The following is an 18,688-nucleotide window of genomic DNA, read 5'->3' on the forward strand; positions in this document are numbered from 1 at the left end:
TGTAAGTTTGTTAAAAATTGCCCCTGTTCACCCAGCACTAAAAGGGTACCCGGTGGGACAATTCATGTGACTATTAACCTCACAGGCAGCTTGGGTCATTCGGGGTAATAATAGTCAGCGCCGCTGAGCACAGTATTTTATCACTATGAGTATTCACTTTGTGAATGGAGTTTAGCGCATTATAATTGCATTTATTATTATCATTGTTATTTATGCTAAAGATTGAAATCTTTCATATTTTACAAAATATAACAGTGTGGAAGTAATTTTGAGTGTGACTAGTGAGTGCGCTAGGACAATTCATATTTTTCATAAAATACCGCTAGATTTAGGTAATTTCATCTGCACTTGAGAAAAGTCTATTTGAAATGACTTGATGTTACGTTACACAGAAAATCAGCAACAATGTGAAAGAAGTATACGTTTTATTTGCATTAAACATTTATTATGACACGTGACGACCAATCCCATGTGTGTCTGGCCCCTAATGATTTGTTTAACTTGCTACATTGATGAAATTCGGGATCGTTGCTACCAATTTTTAACTTCACAATCATCCTGAAAATTCTTTTAAAACTTCATTTGATCGTAGACCAACATAATCTTTTCGCATTGGCATCAGCCTCTGCCCCAGTACCATGGGAAGACATTGGGATTCTTGACATAATTACTAAATGTCATGTTGGTTTTATCCATCATTTGATACAGGTCAAGCAGTGAAATCACTGACCACATGAACAACAGGTGAGACCAGAAACCAATGTCCAGAAGAAGTTATTTTTTACAATATTTGACATTCATCATTTATATAATTTGCAGCATGAAATTACCACAAACTGAATACTGAGCCTCAGTGCTCTGAAGATCAACTGAAATATACTTCCCCTCAAACGTTTAGACTCACTGAAAACACTCACTATATGTATAAATATATGGTTACATCGAAGATGCAGATGAATTGCACGAGGATCATGCATTACACTGCTGAAAAGCATGTGCAAATATCGTGCATGTGAACAGCTGCGTTTTGGTGTAAAGATTTGTTAAGAATTCGCCAATTTTCACTGATTTTTATCATTTATTGAACTCATGACAATGATCTTTTCAACGTTACAAACTTGTTTTACAATACATCAGTTCATGTGTAAACAGTACCTTTAAACAGTATAGAATGTTTTTGCAAAATTCAGTTTAGGACTGTTGCCTGACGTTAGTAAGTGGCTATATTTACACTAGTGAGTCTAAACTTTTGATGGTAAGTAAATAATGAAATAATTCTTATCATGAATATAATGAGATTGAAATTCTGTGAGCAGTGTTCAAAGACACCATAGCTGGGAACTGTAATACCAGGTTTCAGTTTTCAGTTTAGTTGGTACCAGATTGGTACCCGGCCGTTGGAGAGATACCAGTTAACAATGGACAGTGTTCATGTGTCACCTCTCTTCCACTCATCTCACTGTCTTAGGGTTCACTGAAAACAGTACCCACGACGAACATTATTCGAAGCTTCACGTACATAAGGTATCGTAAGTAGTGGTCGGAATTCCACGTAAACAAAGAATGTTAATTTATATTTTCGAATCCAATCAAATTTGATTATAAAACCTGAAGGGTAAAAAAAATGTTTCAATACTTCGACCACGGAACCATTATTTTAGTAAAGAATATCTGTTCGTGAACTCCAGTGTGTATCATTCCCTATTACATCTGGTTCACTCCCTCCACCATTCTATTACATCTGGTTCACTCCCTCCCCTATTCCATTACATCTGGTTCACCCCCTCCCATATTCCCCTATTCCATTACATCTGGTTCATTCCATCCCCTATTCTATTACATCTGGTTCACTCCCCCCCCTATTCTATTACATCTGGTTCATTCCCTCCCCTATTCTATTACATCTGGTTCATTCCCTCCCCTATTCCATTACATCTGGTTCACTCCCTCCCTCATTCCATTACATCTGGTTCACTTCCTCCCTATTCTATTACATCTGGTTCATTCCCTCCCCTATTCTATTACATCTGGTTCATTCCCTCCCTATTCCATTACATCTGGTTCACTCCCTCCCTCATTCCATTACATCTGGTTCACTCCCTCCCTCATTCTATTACATCTGGTTCACTCCCTTCCCTATTCTATTACATCTGGTTCACTCCCTCCCCTATCCCATTACATCTGGTTCACTCCCTACCCTATTACATCTGCTTCAGTCCCTACCCTATTCCATTACATCTGGTTCAGTCCCTACCCTATTCCATTACATCTGGTTCATTCCCTCTCCTATTCTATTACATCTGGTTCACTCCCTCCCCTATCCCATTACATCTGGTTCACTCCCTACCCTATTACATCTGCTTCAGTCCCTACCCTATTCCATTACATCTGGTTCACTCCCTCCCCTATTCCATTACATCTGGTTCATTCCCTCTCCTATTCTATTACATCTGGTTCACTCCCTCCCCTATCCCATTACATCTGGTTCACTCCCTACCCTATTACATCTGCTTCAGTCCCTACCCTATTCCATTACATCTGGTTCACTCCCTCCCCAATTCCATTACATCTGGTTCATTCCCTCCCCTATTCCATTACATCTGGTTCACTCCCTCCCTCATTCCATTACATCTGGTTCACTCCCTCCCTCATTCTATTACATCTGGTTCACTCCCTCCCCAATTCTATTACATCTGGTTCACTCCCTCCCCTATCCCATTACATCTGGTTCACTCCCTACCCTATTACATCTGCTTCAGTCCCTACCCTATTCCATTACATCTGGTTCACTCCCTCCCTCATTCTATTACATCTGGTTCACTCCCTCCCCAATTCTATTACATCTGGTTCACTCCCTCCCCTATCCCATTACATCTGGTTCACTCCCTACCCTATTACATCTGCTTCAGTCCCTACCCTATTCCATTACATCTGGTTCACTCCCTCCCCTATTCCATTACATCTGGTTCATTCCCTCTCCTATTCTATTACATCTGGTTCACTCCCTCCCTATTCTATTACATCTGGTTCATTCCCTCCCCTATTCCATTACATCTGGTTCACTCCCTCCCCTATTCAATTACATCTGGTTCACTCCCTCCCTCATTCCATTACATCTGGTTCACTCCCTCCCTCATTCTATTACATCTGGTTCACTCCCTCCCCAATTCTATTACATCTGGTTCATTCCCTCCCCTATTCCATTACATCTGGTTCACTCCCTCCCTCATTCCATTACATCTGGTTCACTCCCTCCCTCATTCTATTACATCTGGTTCACTCCCTCCCCAATTCTATTACATCTGGTTCACTCCCTCCCCTATCCCATTACATCTGGTTCACTCCCTACCCTATTACATCTGCTTCAGTCCCTACCCTATTCCATTACATCTGGTTCAGTCCCTACCCTATTCCATTACATCTGGTTCACTCTCTCCCTATTCCATTACTTTCGTATATCCCCCCTCCCCCTATTCCATTACATCCGGTTATTAAACCTCCACCGCCCCTCCCCTATTCCACTAAATCAGGTTCCTTTCCTCCCACTATTCTATTACATCCGGTTCCTTTCTATTCTATTTCATCTGGTTCCTTTCCTCCTCCATCAGCGTGTCCCTCACATATGTCAATATGTATCCAAGCTGGTTCTTCCCTCTCCAGTTCTTCATGTCCCAGGCCAGAGGGTCCTCCCTGTCAAGCCCAATACCCCATACAAGGTCTGAGGGGCTCGCTTCAACCATCAGTTTAGGATGTGTTTTAAACAGCTTCTTTTTCAAATCCGGATTCTGGGAAAACTGAAAAATAAAATAAATGTGGATATATATTCTCAAGCTCATTTAATATATCAATTCGCCTGCATCCTCTTTCCTCTTTAGGCTCGTGGTTAAAGCGTTCGCTCGTCACGTCGCAGACCCGGGTTCAATTCTCCACTTAGGTACAATGTGTGAAGCCCATTTCTGTCCCCGGTCGTGATACTGCTGGAATATTGATAAAAGCGGCGGAAAACCATACAACTGTTTTTGTCATTGTTGGATCAGCATTCTAGAAGTTGCGGAATCAATAATGAAGCATACAACTTTATAAATAACAATAATTTCCTGTTTATTGCAAGATTCTTCTGTAAAGCTTTTCATGTTGCCACTCTTAGTTTAATAACGGTGTAAGAATCTACCCCCGAAACGTCGGTCTGTGCAATAAACAAACGTTTATGTTATCCATAAAGTTCTACGCTTCATAGGGGCGGTAGGGTAGCCCAGTGGTTAAAGCGTTCGCTCGTCACGCCGAAGACCCGGGTTCGATTGCCCACATGGATACAATGTGTGAGGCCCAATTCCTGGTGTTCCCCGCCGTGATATTGCTGGAATATTGCTAAAAGCGGCGTAAAGCTAAACTCACTCACTCTATGTTTTATAATTGAACTGTTACAAGAATATATTAATTTCATATCCAACACACATATACCAGAACCATTAGAGTATTAACTCCCCGGATAATTTGTTCCGCCCAATGGCCCCACTTCGCGTGATATTTTTCTACCAATACGCTAAACGTCTAAGATCCCAACACCCTTAAAAACAACAGTTGTGTTCCAAGCGACGTTTAGCAACATTGGATCATTCACGCATTAATGAGGGGCGGTGGGGTAGCCTAGTGGCTAAAGCGGTCGCTCGTCACGCCGAAGACCCGGTTTCGATTCCCCACATGGGTACAATGTGTGAAGTCCATTTCTGGTGTCCCCCGCCATGATATTACTGGAATATTGCTAAAAGCGGCGTAAAACTAAACTCACTCACCTTGGCCCGGTTTGCGCGTTCAACAACCCGCTGACAACACTCTTTCCACACTTTTATGTCAAAATTTTCGATCTTTCTTCCAAGTCGCTTGTGTTCTGCGGGATTATCCGTTGCCAATACTTTCGCCTCAATGTCTTTGTCATTGAATGTAACTGGAAATTTAGAGTGAAAATTGAAAAAGGAAAAAATAAAAATATATACATAGATATAATAATATTGATTATGTAAGATAAGCCTGTGGCATTTGTAGAGGGTATCTCAGATAAACACGAAAACATTTCATATGAAAACAGAAATGTTCTCTACTTTCGGTACTTTCATGCTAATCAAATAATGATGTTGGAAAATACATCCATGCTGAAGTACCACAATGATTGAATGGGAGTTCCCTCTCACTAAATCACCCGGCCCCACTCACTCACTCAATCCACTTCCACCAGCAAGCTCGCGCTCTTACACGAACATGATCGGAAACATCCACTTACCCATTCACTCACCCACTAAATCACAACCCACTCCACTCCACCACATCCCATCACACTCCGCTCCTCTCCTCTGTATGTATGTATGCATGCATGTGTGTATGTTTGAATGTATGTATGTATGTATGTATGTATGTTTGTATGTATGTTGTTTGTATGCATGCATGTGTGTATGTTTGTATGTATGTTTGTATGTATGTATGTATGTATGTATGTATGTGTGTATGTTCGTATTTATGTATGTATGTATGTTTGTATTTATTTATGTTTGTATGTATGTATGCATGCATGTGTGTATGTTTGTATGCATGTTTGTATGTATGTTCGTATTTATGTATTTATTTATGTTTGTATGTATGTTTGTATGTATGTATGCATGCATGTGTGTATGTTTGTATGTATGTATGTATGTTTGTATGTATGTTTGTATGCATGTATGTATGCATGCATGTGTGTATGTTTGTATGTATGTATATATGTTCGTATTTATGTATGTATGTATGTTTGTATTTATTTATGTTTGTATGTATGCATGCATGTTTGTATGTATGTTTGTATGTATGTATGTATGTTCGTATTTATGTATGTATGTATGTTTGTATTTATTTATGTTTGTATGTATGTATGCATGCATGTGTGTATGTTTGCATGCTTGTATGTATGAATTCCACTCCGCTCCACTCCACTCCAGCGCTGACTCAGTGATTAGAGCGTCCGCCCGGAGAGCGGAAGGTCGCGGGTTCGATCCCCGGCTCGTACTCACTGAGATATATATCTTATTCAACTTAAAGTGCCAAAAATCGCTACAATTATCTCGAAATGTCAAACCTGAACAAGCATGAATGACCACTTGACACATTATATCCGTGTAAGGGGAATCGAAGGCGAGACAACAGAAGTATGTAACTATTTATGACACGCTGAGGCTCATCCCTCGATACGTAAAAGAAGTGTTCTAGGAAGTGTTATGGTTGTATTTTATGCAGACAGGCAATGTCTGATCAAATAATGATGTTGGAAAATACATCCATGCTGAAGTACCACAATGATTGATGGGAGTTCCCTCTTACTAAAATCACCAGGCCCCACTCACTTACTCAATCCACTTCCACCAGCAAGCTCGCGCTCTTACACGAACATGATCGGAAACATCCACTTACTCATTCACACACCCACTACATCACAACCCACTCCGCTCAACCACATCCCATCACTCCGCTCCGCTCCGCACCACTCCACTCCGCTCCTCTCCACCACATCCCGCTCCACGTCTTACCTACCTTACGATCTGGTTCCCAGTACGTACCAATCACCCGAACAATGACATGACCGTTCATTGTAAAGCCGGTCCAGTGATGTGGAAAGTCCCTGCCTGGCGCTCGGCATTAATGGGTACAATGACTGGTCTGCGCGCGCGCGTGTAATGTGTTTGCTCGGAGTATCAGTATAATGTGTTATGTTTGCTAGGGGGCGTATAACCGGTTTCATGCAGTTCAGACATCACTGCGGCATTCAGAAAACTTCGTAACGCTCGGAAATCTGTTTCAGTGCCAAATATTATTTTACATTTATACTCATAAACCCAGTTAATCGAGCATAGTGATTTTGTTCCGTTTTGCATTATAAATAGTAACTCATTAAGTAGTCTTTTGGTTAAAATACTACTTGCAATATTTTGCAATACATACGCATGCACGTCGTCATATGAGCGAAATATTCTCAAGCACGACGTTAAACCCAATTTCACCTGTATGTATGTATGTATGTATGTATGTATGTATGTATGTATGTATGTATGTATGTATGTATGTATGTATGTATGTATGTATGTATGTATGTATGTATGTATGTATGTATGCTCCACTCACCCGCCTTCTGATACATCATGTACTGTTCACCACAGTTGAATGTCACACCATCAATCTTGAAATAGGCTTCGTGATGGTGACTGAATGGAGACTTGAAACCGTAGAATAAAAACAATTCGTCTTTTCCGGATGATCCTATATATCGTTTGTCTCTATACGTGGGGTTAAACTGGGCGCCGTTTGTTGACGCGTTGCCGCATGTTTCTGTAGGTGTAATCTCCCTTGTCAACCTTGGACCCATTGGTTCATTTTCTCTGTTTCCCAGCTGACGTCTTGAATCGCTGTCTCGTCTTCCCATTGGTTCATTTTCCCGTTTCTTATTATCCTGATCCTGTTTTTCGTTCAACCACTTTCGCTTAGGGCGTACATCGCCATTCTTCGCTTCCTCTGCTCTGACGCCCCCTTCCGTCTGTCTCTCTGCCACCACTTCTCCCTCTTCCGCTATACGAGCCATCTTCTTTTTCTTCTTCTTCTTTTTCTTCTTGTTCTCGGAGTCCGCTGTTGCTTCTGCCTCTTTCTCAATTGCCACGTGTACCTTCGCTTTCGCTTGATGTTTCCGCGGCTGTGCCATCAGTTTATCCCGGACACGAGTCAAGGCATACCCCAAAAGATTTCTTCCTTTCCATGTACTCTTGTCCCAAGCTCTGACATCGTCGCTCGCTAGTCCAATACCCCACTTCTTATTACCCGGGGTGGCCTCAACCAAAAGTTGAGGGTGTGTGGCAAACAGGGATTCATGAAGCTTGGGATTCTGATCGAACTGTAAGAAAAACAACAACTAAAACACAAACCATTTTTAGAATAACCTTAAGTCAAGATGGTCGTGTCAGCATTAAATATTTCAGAACCTATGACGAAAACGAAATGATGTTTATTTATTAATCTTCAATAAATAAACATCACTTTCCAGATTTGGGGCGTTATTTGATATTTGATGACGGACGTTTTTGATGGAGTTTTGGAGTCTGTCCACTCATTCTGCAGGATGTCAGATATGTGGTTTTTTTCAGTATTATAAACTCTCAAAATAAAATAACTGTCTTGTTCGTGAACAAACAATATATATCATGTACATGTCCTATCATTAAGCCATAATTTGTAAAGAAACCCTTAAAGCCCATACGGTGCCAACGCTTTGCTCAGCATCTGTGGTAAGGAATATATATACCTATTCTCATGAATATGCTGTGATTATTGAAAACAAATTTAAGACTCTCCGCTGTTTCCCTACGTTTCCTATCTTCCTCCTGCCACGAATGTTCTCTCCGACGTGAAATGATAAAAACCTATTTATCTCAATTTTCCCCGCCTCTGTAGACTTTGATGTATGTCATGATGTGATATAAAATACTCTATTCCTCCGTACGCATATAAAACCAGGACAGCTTGAATCTCTCTTCATCTATACTTGTATTAAATATTCCAGAAGCATAGCGAACCCATCGTAACAGGCCATAGACTATACTCGGGATTAAAGTGGCCTAGGCAAGAATATACCCTGGGTATATTATGGCCTAGGCCAATTTATACTCCGGGGTATAAATCGGCCTATACCAATTCATACCTCACAGGACAGATTGTACCCCCAGTATAGCCCAGCTGATATATGCCTGGGTTAAGTTGCCTAGGCTAGATTACACCCGGGTATATTATGGTCTAGACCAATTCATACCTCACAGGACAGATTGTACCCCCAGTATAGCCCAGCTGAGATATGCCTGGGTTAAGTTGCCTAGGCTAGATTACACCCGGGTATATTATGGCCTAGACCAAGTTATACCTCACAGGACAGATTGTACGCCTGGGTTAAGTTGCCTAGGCTAGATTACACCCGGGTATATTATGGCCTAGACCAAGTTATACTCCAGGTTTAAATTGGCCTATCCAATTCATACCCCAACTCCCACCAGGTCAGCAGATTATACCCCCAAGACATCAGAGGTGTTTGATTATAAGACTGACTTTTATTACTTCAACCAGGAAAACCACAATCAGTAAAAACAAAAGATCAAAATCACTTTTACACCTGTCAGTATTGTTCACACATTAAAATAAACTATATTCCCCAAACAACGAAACACAATTGTGAAAAAACCCGCTCAATTAACCTTTCTGTTCATAAAGTGATAGCATGTATAATGTGCTGAAACTGAATAATGTCCTCACTGCTGTATGTGTAAATGTACCAAGTTAAACACTGATAACATCAAAATGATCATGGTTGTTGATATACTGTGTAAATACAGTCAAAGCCTTGTTACAGAAGAGGGGTATATTCTGGCCTGGAGGGGCATAGTCTAGCCAAGGATGTTTTACACACCGGGTATAGTGTGGCCTATAGGACAGTTTATTCCCCGGGGTATACTCTAACTATACCCGGATTTAATGCGGGCAGGGGCTAATCTGGCCTGTTACACCGGATCTCTTGGTGGTTGAGCAGGAGGTGAGAAACACATGAAAAATACGGATGATAATAATAATAATAATAATGTATTTATAAAGCGCCTTATATCCACCATAGAGATGCTCAGTGGCATGTCGAAGATTGTGCATCATTTTGTTTGGTTTGTAAATAATCGAGTCTGGGCCAGACAATCTCGTCACACCACAAGCAATCTACGCAATTTTGACATGCAGCAATTAAGTCGGCGAGCTTGACCACTCCAGTTTTTCGCCTATTACGACCATCCTGGGTTGCTGATGACCAATTCTAACCCGGATCTTCACGTGTATGTGAGTGAGTGGGTTAGTTTCGTTTTACGCCGCACTCAGCAATATTCCAGCTATATGGAGGCTGTCTGTAAATAATCGAGTCTGGACCAGACAATCCAGTGATCAACAGCATGACCTTCGATCAACGCAATTGGGAACCGATGACATCGGTCAACCACGTCAGCGAGCCTGACCACCCGATCCAGTTAGTCGCCTCTTACGACAAGCATGGGTTACTGAAGACCAATTCTAACCCGGACCTTCACGTGTATGTAGTGCATCACCCTACCTTGGCTTCGATGGCGCGTTCAAGAACTGTTTCCATGCTGTTCTGCCAAGCCTCCTGGTTGAAATTTTGAATACCTTTCCCACTGTCTTTCAGTTTCTCGTGGTCACTGACGGACAGAATCTTTTTAGCACTTGCGTCGTCATTGGATAGAACTGAAATTGGGAAAATACGGTGTTTGTTGTTTTAAATAACGAGGCAATATTCAGCTCTGGGACGAGTCCGTGATTGAGTCGGATCTTTTGAAAGCATGAATCGTATATACAGAGGAACTGGAATTTTGAAAATGTGCTGTTTGTTTGTTGCATGACATAACCTTCAGCAATATTCCACCTTTATTATGTAAATTATAGTCCGTAAATAATCGTGTCTCTTCAGCACATGCTTCAGATGTAACTGAAAATCTGAAAACCAGACGTCTGTTGCTTAAGATCACACTAAGCAATATTGCAGCTTTATGACAACAGTCTGAGACTTGGCATGAGAATCCAGTGACTGACATCATGAACATCGAACTATGCAACCGGGGTACGATGATATGTATCAACCAAGCGAGTCGAGCTGAGCACCCGATCCTGTTAGTCGCCTCTTACGACAAGCTTGGTGTTTCTGTAATCTGCCTCACAGTCCGTGAACCACATTATTTTACTAAAGCCCCAAATGAAGCAAGTCTAGATTTCCTCATGTTCTGATTTTCCATTCAAACTGGGATTCGTTTTCAATTCAAACTGGTTTATTTGTTACTATCAAAATTATATATATATATTCAGACTCAAAGCGTTAGTCTAGTGTTGCTGAAGACGGTTTCTAAGATTGCAATATGCCAACCGAATCTAATACCCCGATCTATAACGATATTCATAATTATTGAAGGGAGATCTTATATTTTTATTGATTGGAAGATGAGGCTTAGTGACTTAATATGTATAAAGAGACAACTCTGTTTATGCATAAATCATATTGCACTCTATATCTCGTTATTCTACAAATACTAAGCAATAGACCTTGTGCTGAAACTGCTACTACTACCACGACGATTACATCCAATACTACTACATATTTTAATCTAGTTAAACCCCAAACGCGACTACTACTACTACATATTTTCATCTAGCTGACCCCAAACCCCTTACTACTACTACTACTACTACGTATTTTAATCTAGCTGACCCCAAACCCCTTACTACTACTACTACTACTACGTATTTTAATCTAGCTGACCCCAAACCCCTTACTACTTCTACTACTACTACTACTATTGCGTATTTTCATCTAGCTGACCCCAAACCCCTTACTACTACTACGTATTTTTATCTAGCTGACCCCAAACCCCTTACTACTACTACTACTACTACGTATTTTAATCTAGCTGACCCCAAACCCCTTACTACTACTACTACTACAACGTATTTTAATCTAGCTGACCCCAAACCCCTTACTACTACTACTACTACTACTACTACGTATTTTAATCTAGCTGACCCCAAACCCCTTACTACTACTACTACTACTACTACTACTACTACTACTACGTATTTTAATCTAGCTGACCCCAAACCCCTTACTACTACAACTACGTATTTTAATCTAGCTGACCCCAAACCCCCTATTACTACTACCACTACGTATTTTCATCTCGCTGACCCCAAACCCCCTATTACTACTGCTACTACTACTACTACTACGTATTTTCATCTACCTGACCTCAAACCCCCTATAGCTACTACTACTACTACTACTACTACTACTACTACTACTACTACTACTACCACTACCACTACATATTGTAATCTAGTTAACCCCCAAACCCCTACCTAATACACACTCACACCTTGGCACTGATGCATATCAATTATAGCCAGGGTAGGCTGTGACATGTATCTGTACAGTTACAGAAGCCGTTCAAGGTACACGCCACATGATGTGACACGTTAGCAATATAAATAGACGACTTGACACGACGAGCAATGCACACCGCAAACAATACAGTTTTTGTTTCGCGTTCAGTTAAGGCTTTCGATTTCAAAACTAGTAATGACATGAATCTACACTTGCATATTTTACAAACCAGGTCGTGAATTATATCTTTATGTCATAGCACACACGCAGTGTTATTGTACGTGTGTCTCCCTGGCGGTTGTTCTGTCGCTTCCAGCAAAGTATAACTTTGTGTATACTGATCACATCGTTAACTCACCAGCCTGTTGGTAGGTAATGTAGTGTTCGGCGGAGATGAACAGGTTGCCATCTATTTCGAAATCCGCCTTATATTGAAGGCTAAATGTTGAATCGTTGCCCAAGAAGAAGTGAAAATCGTGTTGATCCTCCATGTTTCAATGTAAGCCAACTTGTTATGCAATGTCAGATAATTCTACTTTCAGTATTGCGTTTCTCCTTAACGGGGCCCTTCTTATCTATGGTAGGTGTCACGTGACCCCATTTGGCCACGCCCCATTGTATTGTGGCCACAGTTCTAAGTACCCGATACTTTCGGTTCAGGGGAATTCCCAGAAATTGCCACGTTTACAAAATTGACCATGTTTTATTGATAACATAACGTTATCTCCAAGTCTATATTTGTCACTGGTAATAATATGTGTTGCTAGTTTTAATTTATTATATTTTTAAACTTTCATGAAAAGGGGAATTTCAGGGTTGAAAATACCCGGAGAAATCATGCTACTCTCAGCGACAGCGACAGCCTCTGATGTTACTTATTAACCAACTAAGGGGTGTAACTCTTTTTTTCCAAATGTCAAGTTCAAAAGTGTTTTTGTATATAGTCCGTTTGGCTCAAAAGCGGACCGATGAATTGCAATCTAACTCGAAAACTAATAAACATAAAATACTCAATGAAACACTGATCATAATCAAAACCTCAGACCAACTCTGTGAGGTTTTTGCAGAATTTATGTCCTAAAAATAGAAAAGTTGTTTAACAAACTATCATTAAAATATCGACACAATTCACTATTTGTTACGAGGGAAGAATGCAGAGAAAGGGACAGCCAGGTGTGCGAGAAAGGATGGAGACGGCACAGCACAGGTTAATGAATCAATAACTTTGTCGGCACTTGTGCACGTGTTTCTCTAACACCTGGCTGTCCCTTTCTCTGCACTCCTCCCTCGTAACAAATGGTGAACTGTGTCAAAATTTTGATGATAGTATGTTAAACAACTTTTTTAATTTTAGAACATAAATTCGGCACACAAATCACAGAGTTGGTCTGAGGTTTTGATTATGATCAGCGTTTCATAGAGTATTATATGTTTATTAGTTTTCGAGTTAGATTGCAATTCATCGGTCCGCTTTTGAGCCAAACGGACTATAGTATTCATTTGTTCGATAAGGTGTGACTGTGTGGAGGCTTTTTCAGGCACTTTGTAGGAATTAACATTCTTGCCGTAGATCACCTGAATATTGGCAAGTATCAAAAGGGCGGATAACATATGCTGTATCGTCCTCACGGTAAAGAAATACAAATTCTTCTGAAAAAGGTTTGGGATCATGAAGGGTATATGTTCACGTCAAGCGTAGTCGTTAGTGAGTGAGTGAGTTTAGTTTAGTTCAGTAATAGTACAGCTATATGGCGGCGATCTCTAAATAATCGAGTCTGGACCAGACATTCCAGTGATCAACAGCATGAGCATCGATCTGCACAATTCAGTGAGCCTGACCACCCGATCCCGTTACTGAAGATCAATTCTTCACGGGTATCCATATGGCTGAAATAATGCCAATGCGACGTTTGATTATAGCTTACTCACTCACTCATTGAGCGTCAAAAGAAGTGTTAGGACAAATGACATGTGGTTTCACCATAGGCAAGTGAGTTTGTTTAAAATTGCCTCTGTTCATCCAGCAGAAAATGGGTACCTGGTGGGATAAGTCATGTGACTATTAACCTTCTAGCGCCTCACAACCAGCTTGGGTTATCCGGGGTAATAATAATCAGATTGTCTGCTCTTTAAGCAACCACAACGGATGGCAAATAGCGCATAACAAATGCACTTATTATTATTATGTCTGTAAAACTTAACATAAGAAAGCCTCAAACAAAATATTCTGATAGTGAGTACACGTCATTAAGGCCAGGAATAATTTATTAGTGATAAAACTTGACGGGGAAGGTCGAGTAATATCTGTGGACAATTATTTGTTAATCGTATTGATTCTGTTAATCTTACGGTTAATAGTTCACTTCGGGTTGGTGGGGTAGCCTATTGGTTAAAGCGTCTGTTCGTCATGCTGAAGACCCGGGTTCGAGTCCCTACATGGGTACAATGTGTGAAGCCCATTTCTGGTGTACACGCCGTGATATTGCTGGAATATTGCTAAAAGCGGCGTAAAACTAAACTTACTCACACTTCACATTATTGGTTGTTTGTGTATGACCTATAGTTTTGAGGGCTGTGCAACGAGTGGAGGAACGTCTACAGGCTATAAGTATGCTCGAAATTGATGGTGTCTGTGATAATTAGCAGATTGAGTGAGTGAGTGGGTTTACTTTTACGCCGCACTCAGCAATATGGCGGCGGTCTGTAAATAATCGAGTCTGGGCCAGACAATCCAGTGATCAACAGCAAGAGAATCGATCTGCGCAATTGGGAACCGATGACATGTGTCAACCAAGTCAGCGAGCCTGACCACCCGATCCCGTTAGTCGCCTCTTACGACAAGCATGGGTTACTGAAGGTTCATTTTAACCCGGACCGTCACGGGTCATAAGCAGATTGAAGACCAGGTATCAATAAACCCAAAATGACGACGATCCACCCTGACTTGTGGTGTCCAAGGTCAGCGACAAAAGTAGGTCCGACTGATCAGAGACTCTACGGAATCGGCCCTCAAACGGCCAATCAAATTGCGTCAAAGCTTCATCAGGTTACTGGTGTACGACTTCCGGGTCAGACGATTAGAAATCGTCTACATGCTGCTCATCTCCCTGCCCGACGCCCAGGTGATGTGTCGTCCCTTACAATTGTTGTTTGTTGTTTAACACCGCACTCGGCAATTTCCAGTTTTACGACAGCGGTCTGTAAATAATCGAGACCAGACAATCCAGTGATCAACAGCATGAGCATCGATCTACCCAACTGGGATACGGTGACGTGTCAACCAGGTCAGCGAGCCTGACCAACCGATCCCGTTAGTCATCTGTTACTACAAGCATGGGTTGCTGGAGACCAATTATAACCCAGATCACGGGTCAATTATAGTTCAAAAGCTTTACATTTGAAACATATATCTACACAGGTATAAACGTAAGACCTGTAGGAAATGTGACGGTATAAACTGAGTGGACATTTATTACATATATATGTATATGATTTTCGAAGGACGTACAAAATACGGAGACTGACACACTGCTACTTCAAATTATATTATTTAATAGTAAAAAGGCAAAATTGTACATACATATTACACAAATGGTACGTTCATCACAGGTGATAATAAATAATTATTTGGCATGGATTCTAAATGTTTTAATCACAAATTAAATCATGCGAAGAATGACAAGAAATCTGATATGTTAACAAATCTGTAGTTTACAACACGTGAACGAAATATTGAAAAGAAAATACTTTCGAATAATTGTTATTTCATAACAATAGCAACATACCCTCAACAAGAGAAAACAGTAGATTTAGTGACCTGTGCTGGACACATCACGTGGTCTACTCGAGAACAATTGACAACCATCTTGTCTCGAATGGGGAATAACTGTATCTCGGCTTGGAGTGAGTGCATTTAGTTTTACGCCGCACTCAGCAATATTCCAGCTATATCTGTAAATAATCGAGTCTGGGCCAGACAATCCAGTGATCAACAGCATGAGAATCGATCTGCGCAATTGGGAACCGATGACATGTGTCAACCAAGTCAGCGAGCCTGACCACCCGATCCCGTTAGTCGCCTCTTACGACAAGCATAGGTTACTGAAGACTCATTCTAACCCGGACCGTCACGGGTCATAAGCAGATTGAAGACCAGGTATCAATAAACCCAAAATGACGACGATCCACCCTGCTTGTGGTGTCCAAGGTCAGCGACAAAAGTAGGTCCGACTGATCAGAGACCTGGCTCTACGGAATCGGCCCTCAAACGGCCAATCAAATTGCGTCAAAGCTTCATCAGGTCACTGGTGTACGACTTCCGGGTCAGACCATGCTGCTCATCTCCCTGCCCGACGCCCAGGTGTTGTGTCGTCCCTTACAATTGTTGTTTAACACCGCACTCGGCAATTTCCAGTTTTACGACAGCGGTCTGTAAATAATCGAGACCAGACAATCCAGTGATCAACAGCATGAGCATCGATCTACCCAATTGGGATACGGTGACGTGTGTCAACCAGGTCAGCGAGCCTGACCAACCGATCCCGTTAGTCATCTGTTACGACAAGCATGGGTTGCTGGAGACCAATTATAACCCAGATCACGGGTCAAAGTGAATAGCTATCCCTTTATAGTTCAAAAGCTTTACATTTGAAAAATATATCTACACAGGTATAAACGTAAGACCTGTAGGAAATGTGACGGTATAAACTGAGTGGACATTTATGACATATATATGTATATGATTCAAGGACGTACAAAATACGGAGACTGACACACTGCTACTTCAAATTATATTATTTAATAATAAAAGGCAAGAATTGTACATATATATTACACAAATGGTACGTTCATCACAGGTGATAATAAATAATTATTTGGCATGGATTCTAAATGTTTTAATCACAAATTAAATCATGCGAAGAATGACAAGAAATCTGATATGTTAACAAATCTGTAGTTTACAACACGTGAACGAAATATTGAAAAGAAAATACTTTCGAATAATTGTTATTTCATAACAATAGCAACATACCCTCAACAAGAGAAAACAGTAGATTTAGTGACCTGTGCTGGACACATCACGTGGTCTACTCGAGAACACTTGACAACCGTCTTGTCTCGAATGGGGAATAACTGTATCTCGGCTTGAATCGAACGGCAGACAACTGGATCTGGGTTTATAGTCCCCTGGACTTTGAATATACATGGTTGCGTTGATTATCATATTATTTACTACAAAGCCAATAATATGACAGTCTAAGTAAACCTAGGCTCAGTATTATTCGTTACACTGCTAGATATTGAGTCTAACAAACCCTAGTGGTCGCGTCAGCTAACCTTTGAGCGACCTATGACCGTCCAGTCAAAGGCGAGACGGCCGAACGGATTTAACCAATCTGACAACTACTTGTTAGGGTGAGTGAGTGCATTAAGTTTTACGCCGCACTCAGCAATATTCCAGCTATATGATGGCTGTCTAATCGAGTCTGGGCCAGACAATCCAGTGATCAACAGCATGAGCATCGATCTGCGCAATTGGGAACCGATGACATGTGTCAACCAAGTCAGCGAGCCTGACCACCCGATCCCGTTAGTCGCCTCTTACGACAAGCATAGTCGCCTTTTTGAAGACCTATTCTACCCCGGATCTTCACGGGTCACTACTTGTTAGGGTTCGGCGGGTTCGGCGGGACTTACAAAACGGTTTTTGGATTTTCTCTTCCCTGGTCGCTGACACTGATCTATCAACAAACGAAAATCCGCATAAAACACAGATATTTGATCTGCAGTATATACGCTTATAGGATTCTAATGACATGGTTACTATTAGCTTATATTTCCGCAAGATGACATCCTTGAATATTGACAAAAACGCTACTTTGAACGACTGTTTACCCATTACGTCCCCATGTGTATCACTCGGAAGCGATCGTGCGAAAATAGCATTCGGAATTGTTCGAGTTTTTTAGGTAAAGGTTCAAACGGTATGTGGGAATGTTAACTTTCGCGATTTGGTAAGCTGTGTTTTCATGACCAGATGTTCCACGATGTGGAAAGCCACAAAGCGACAAAATAAAAAATCATATAAATCTGAACGTCAACTTAAGCGCATCTGTTAGAAAAAAAGAAAAGAAACCATACCCAGGTCAGTTATGAAAAACAAAGTGGTCGGTATATACAAGTGTCTGGTGTTCCACTAGTACACTATATACAAAGGAACACGTGGTCCTCAATATACTGAGGTACTTTGGGACACCTAACCTTCGACATACCGAGATATGTCGGTTGCTGGGCAATCTTCTGTTTACGTTGTAAACATAGTAACACACAAAACAACAATCTAGTCAATATGCCATTCAAGAATACTTGTCACTTTGATGGAAAAGTTAATAACTTTCTAATTTACATTGATTGACCTCTTTTCAACCTGATATAAATAAGGCATTAAGGCTTTTTACCCCTCTCGGATATCATATCAATTTGCCTCAAATCGTCTTGGTCATATCTCTACATGTCTATCGGGAATACACGTGATCTGCATGAATGGACACATGAATCGTCGATGTCTAGTTACGGGGGTGAGTGAGTGAGTTTAGTTTTACGCCGCACTCAGCAATATTCCAGCTATATGGAGGCGGTCTGTAAATAATCGAGTCTGGATCAAACAATCAACAGCATTAACATCGATCTACGCAGTTGGGATACGAT

The 18,688-nt window shown here is 41.0% G+C and overlaps 1 protein-coding gene and 1 long non-coding RNA gene across 4 annotated transcripts; both read right to left on the reverse strand.

The window, feature by feature from the left end:
• Positions 1–1,360: 1,360 nt before the first annotated feature.
• Positions 1,361–2,908, reverse strand: LOC124285850. The gene is made up of 2 exons (XR_006900892.1): positions 2,374–2,908; positions 1,361–2,043 (listed from the first exon to the last, which is right to left on the reverse strand). It is a non-coding gene; the product is annotated as an uncharacterized LOC124285850 (long non-coding RNA).
• Positions 2,909–2,922: 14 nt separating this feature from the next.
• LOC124285849 lies at positions 2,923–12,551 on the reverse strand. Of its 3 annotated transcripts, none has more exons than XM_046722124.1 (6): positions 12,339–12,551; positions 10,145–10,296; positions 7,450–7,903; positions 7,144–7,392; positions 4,794–4,945; positions 2,923–3,794 (listed from the first exon to the last, which is right to left on the reverse strand). In XM_046722124.1, the coding sequence occupies exons 1-6, from the start codon at positions 12,469–12,471 to the stop codon at positions 3,576–3,578; spliced, it is 1,359 nt and encodes a 452-aa protein (XP_046578080.1). In that variant the 5' UTR covers positions 12,472–12,551; the 3' UTR covers positions 2,923–3,575. The 3 variants fall into 3 exon arrangements, with proteins under 3 accessions (XP_046578080.1, XP_046578081.1, XP_046578079.1); XM_046722125.1 differs by having other exon boundaries at positions 2,924–3,794; positions 7,144–7,478; positions 7,557–7,903; positions 12,339–12,549; XM_046722123.1 differs by having other exon boundaries at positions 2,924–3,794; positions 7,144–7,903; positions 12,339–12,550.
• Between the last annotated feature and the right edge of the window lie 6,137 nt (positions 12,552–18,688).

Source organism: Haliotis rubra, unplaced genomic scaffold (genome assembly GCF_003918875.1).
Source record: "Haliotis rubra isolate DU_JTF1 unplaced genomic scaffold, ASM391887v1 Scf37, whole genome shotgun sequence".
Taxonomy (NCBI): domain Eukaryota; kingdom Metazoa; phylum Mollusca; class Gastropoda; order Lepetellida; family Haliotidae; genus Haliotis; species Haliotis rubra.

Bases quoted from the DNA above. Each gene is read 5' to 3' on its own strand.
- LOC124285849 (XM_046722123.1), bottom strand. From the start codon at position 12,471: ATGGAGGATCAACACGATTTTCACTTCTTCTTGGGCAACGATTCAACA. The intron at 7,904-10,144 runs GTAGGGTGATGC...TTTTTCTTACAG, and splicing joins AACGCGCCATCGAAGCCAAG to TTCGATCAGAATCCCAAGCT. The intron at 4,946-7,143 runs GTGAGTGGAGCA...CTAAATTTCCAG, and splicing joins CATGATGTATCAGAAGGCGG to TTACATTCAATGACAAAGAC.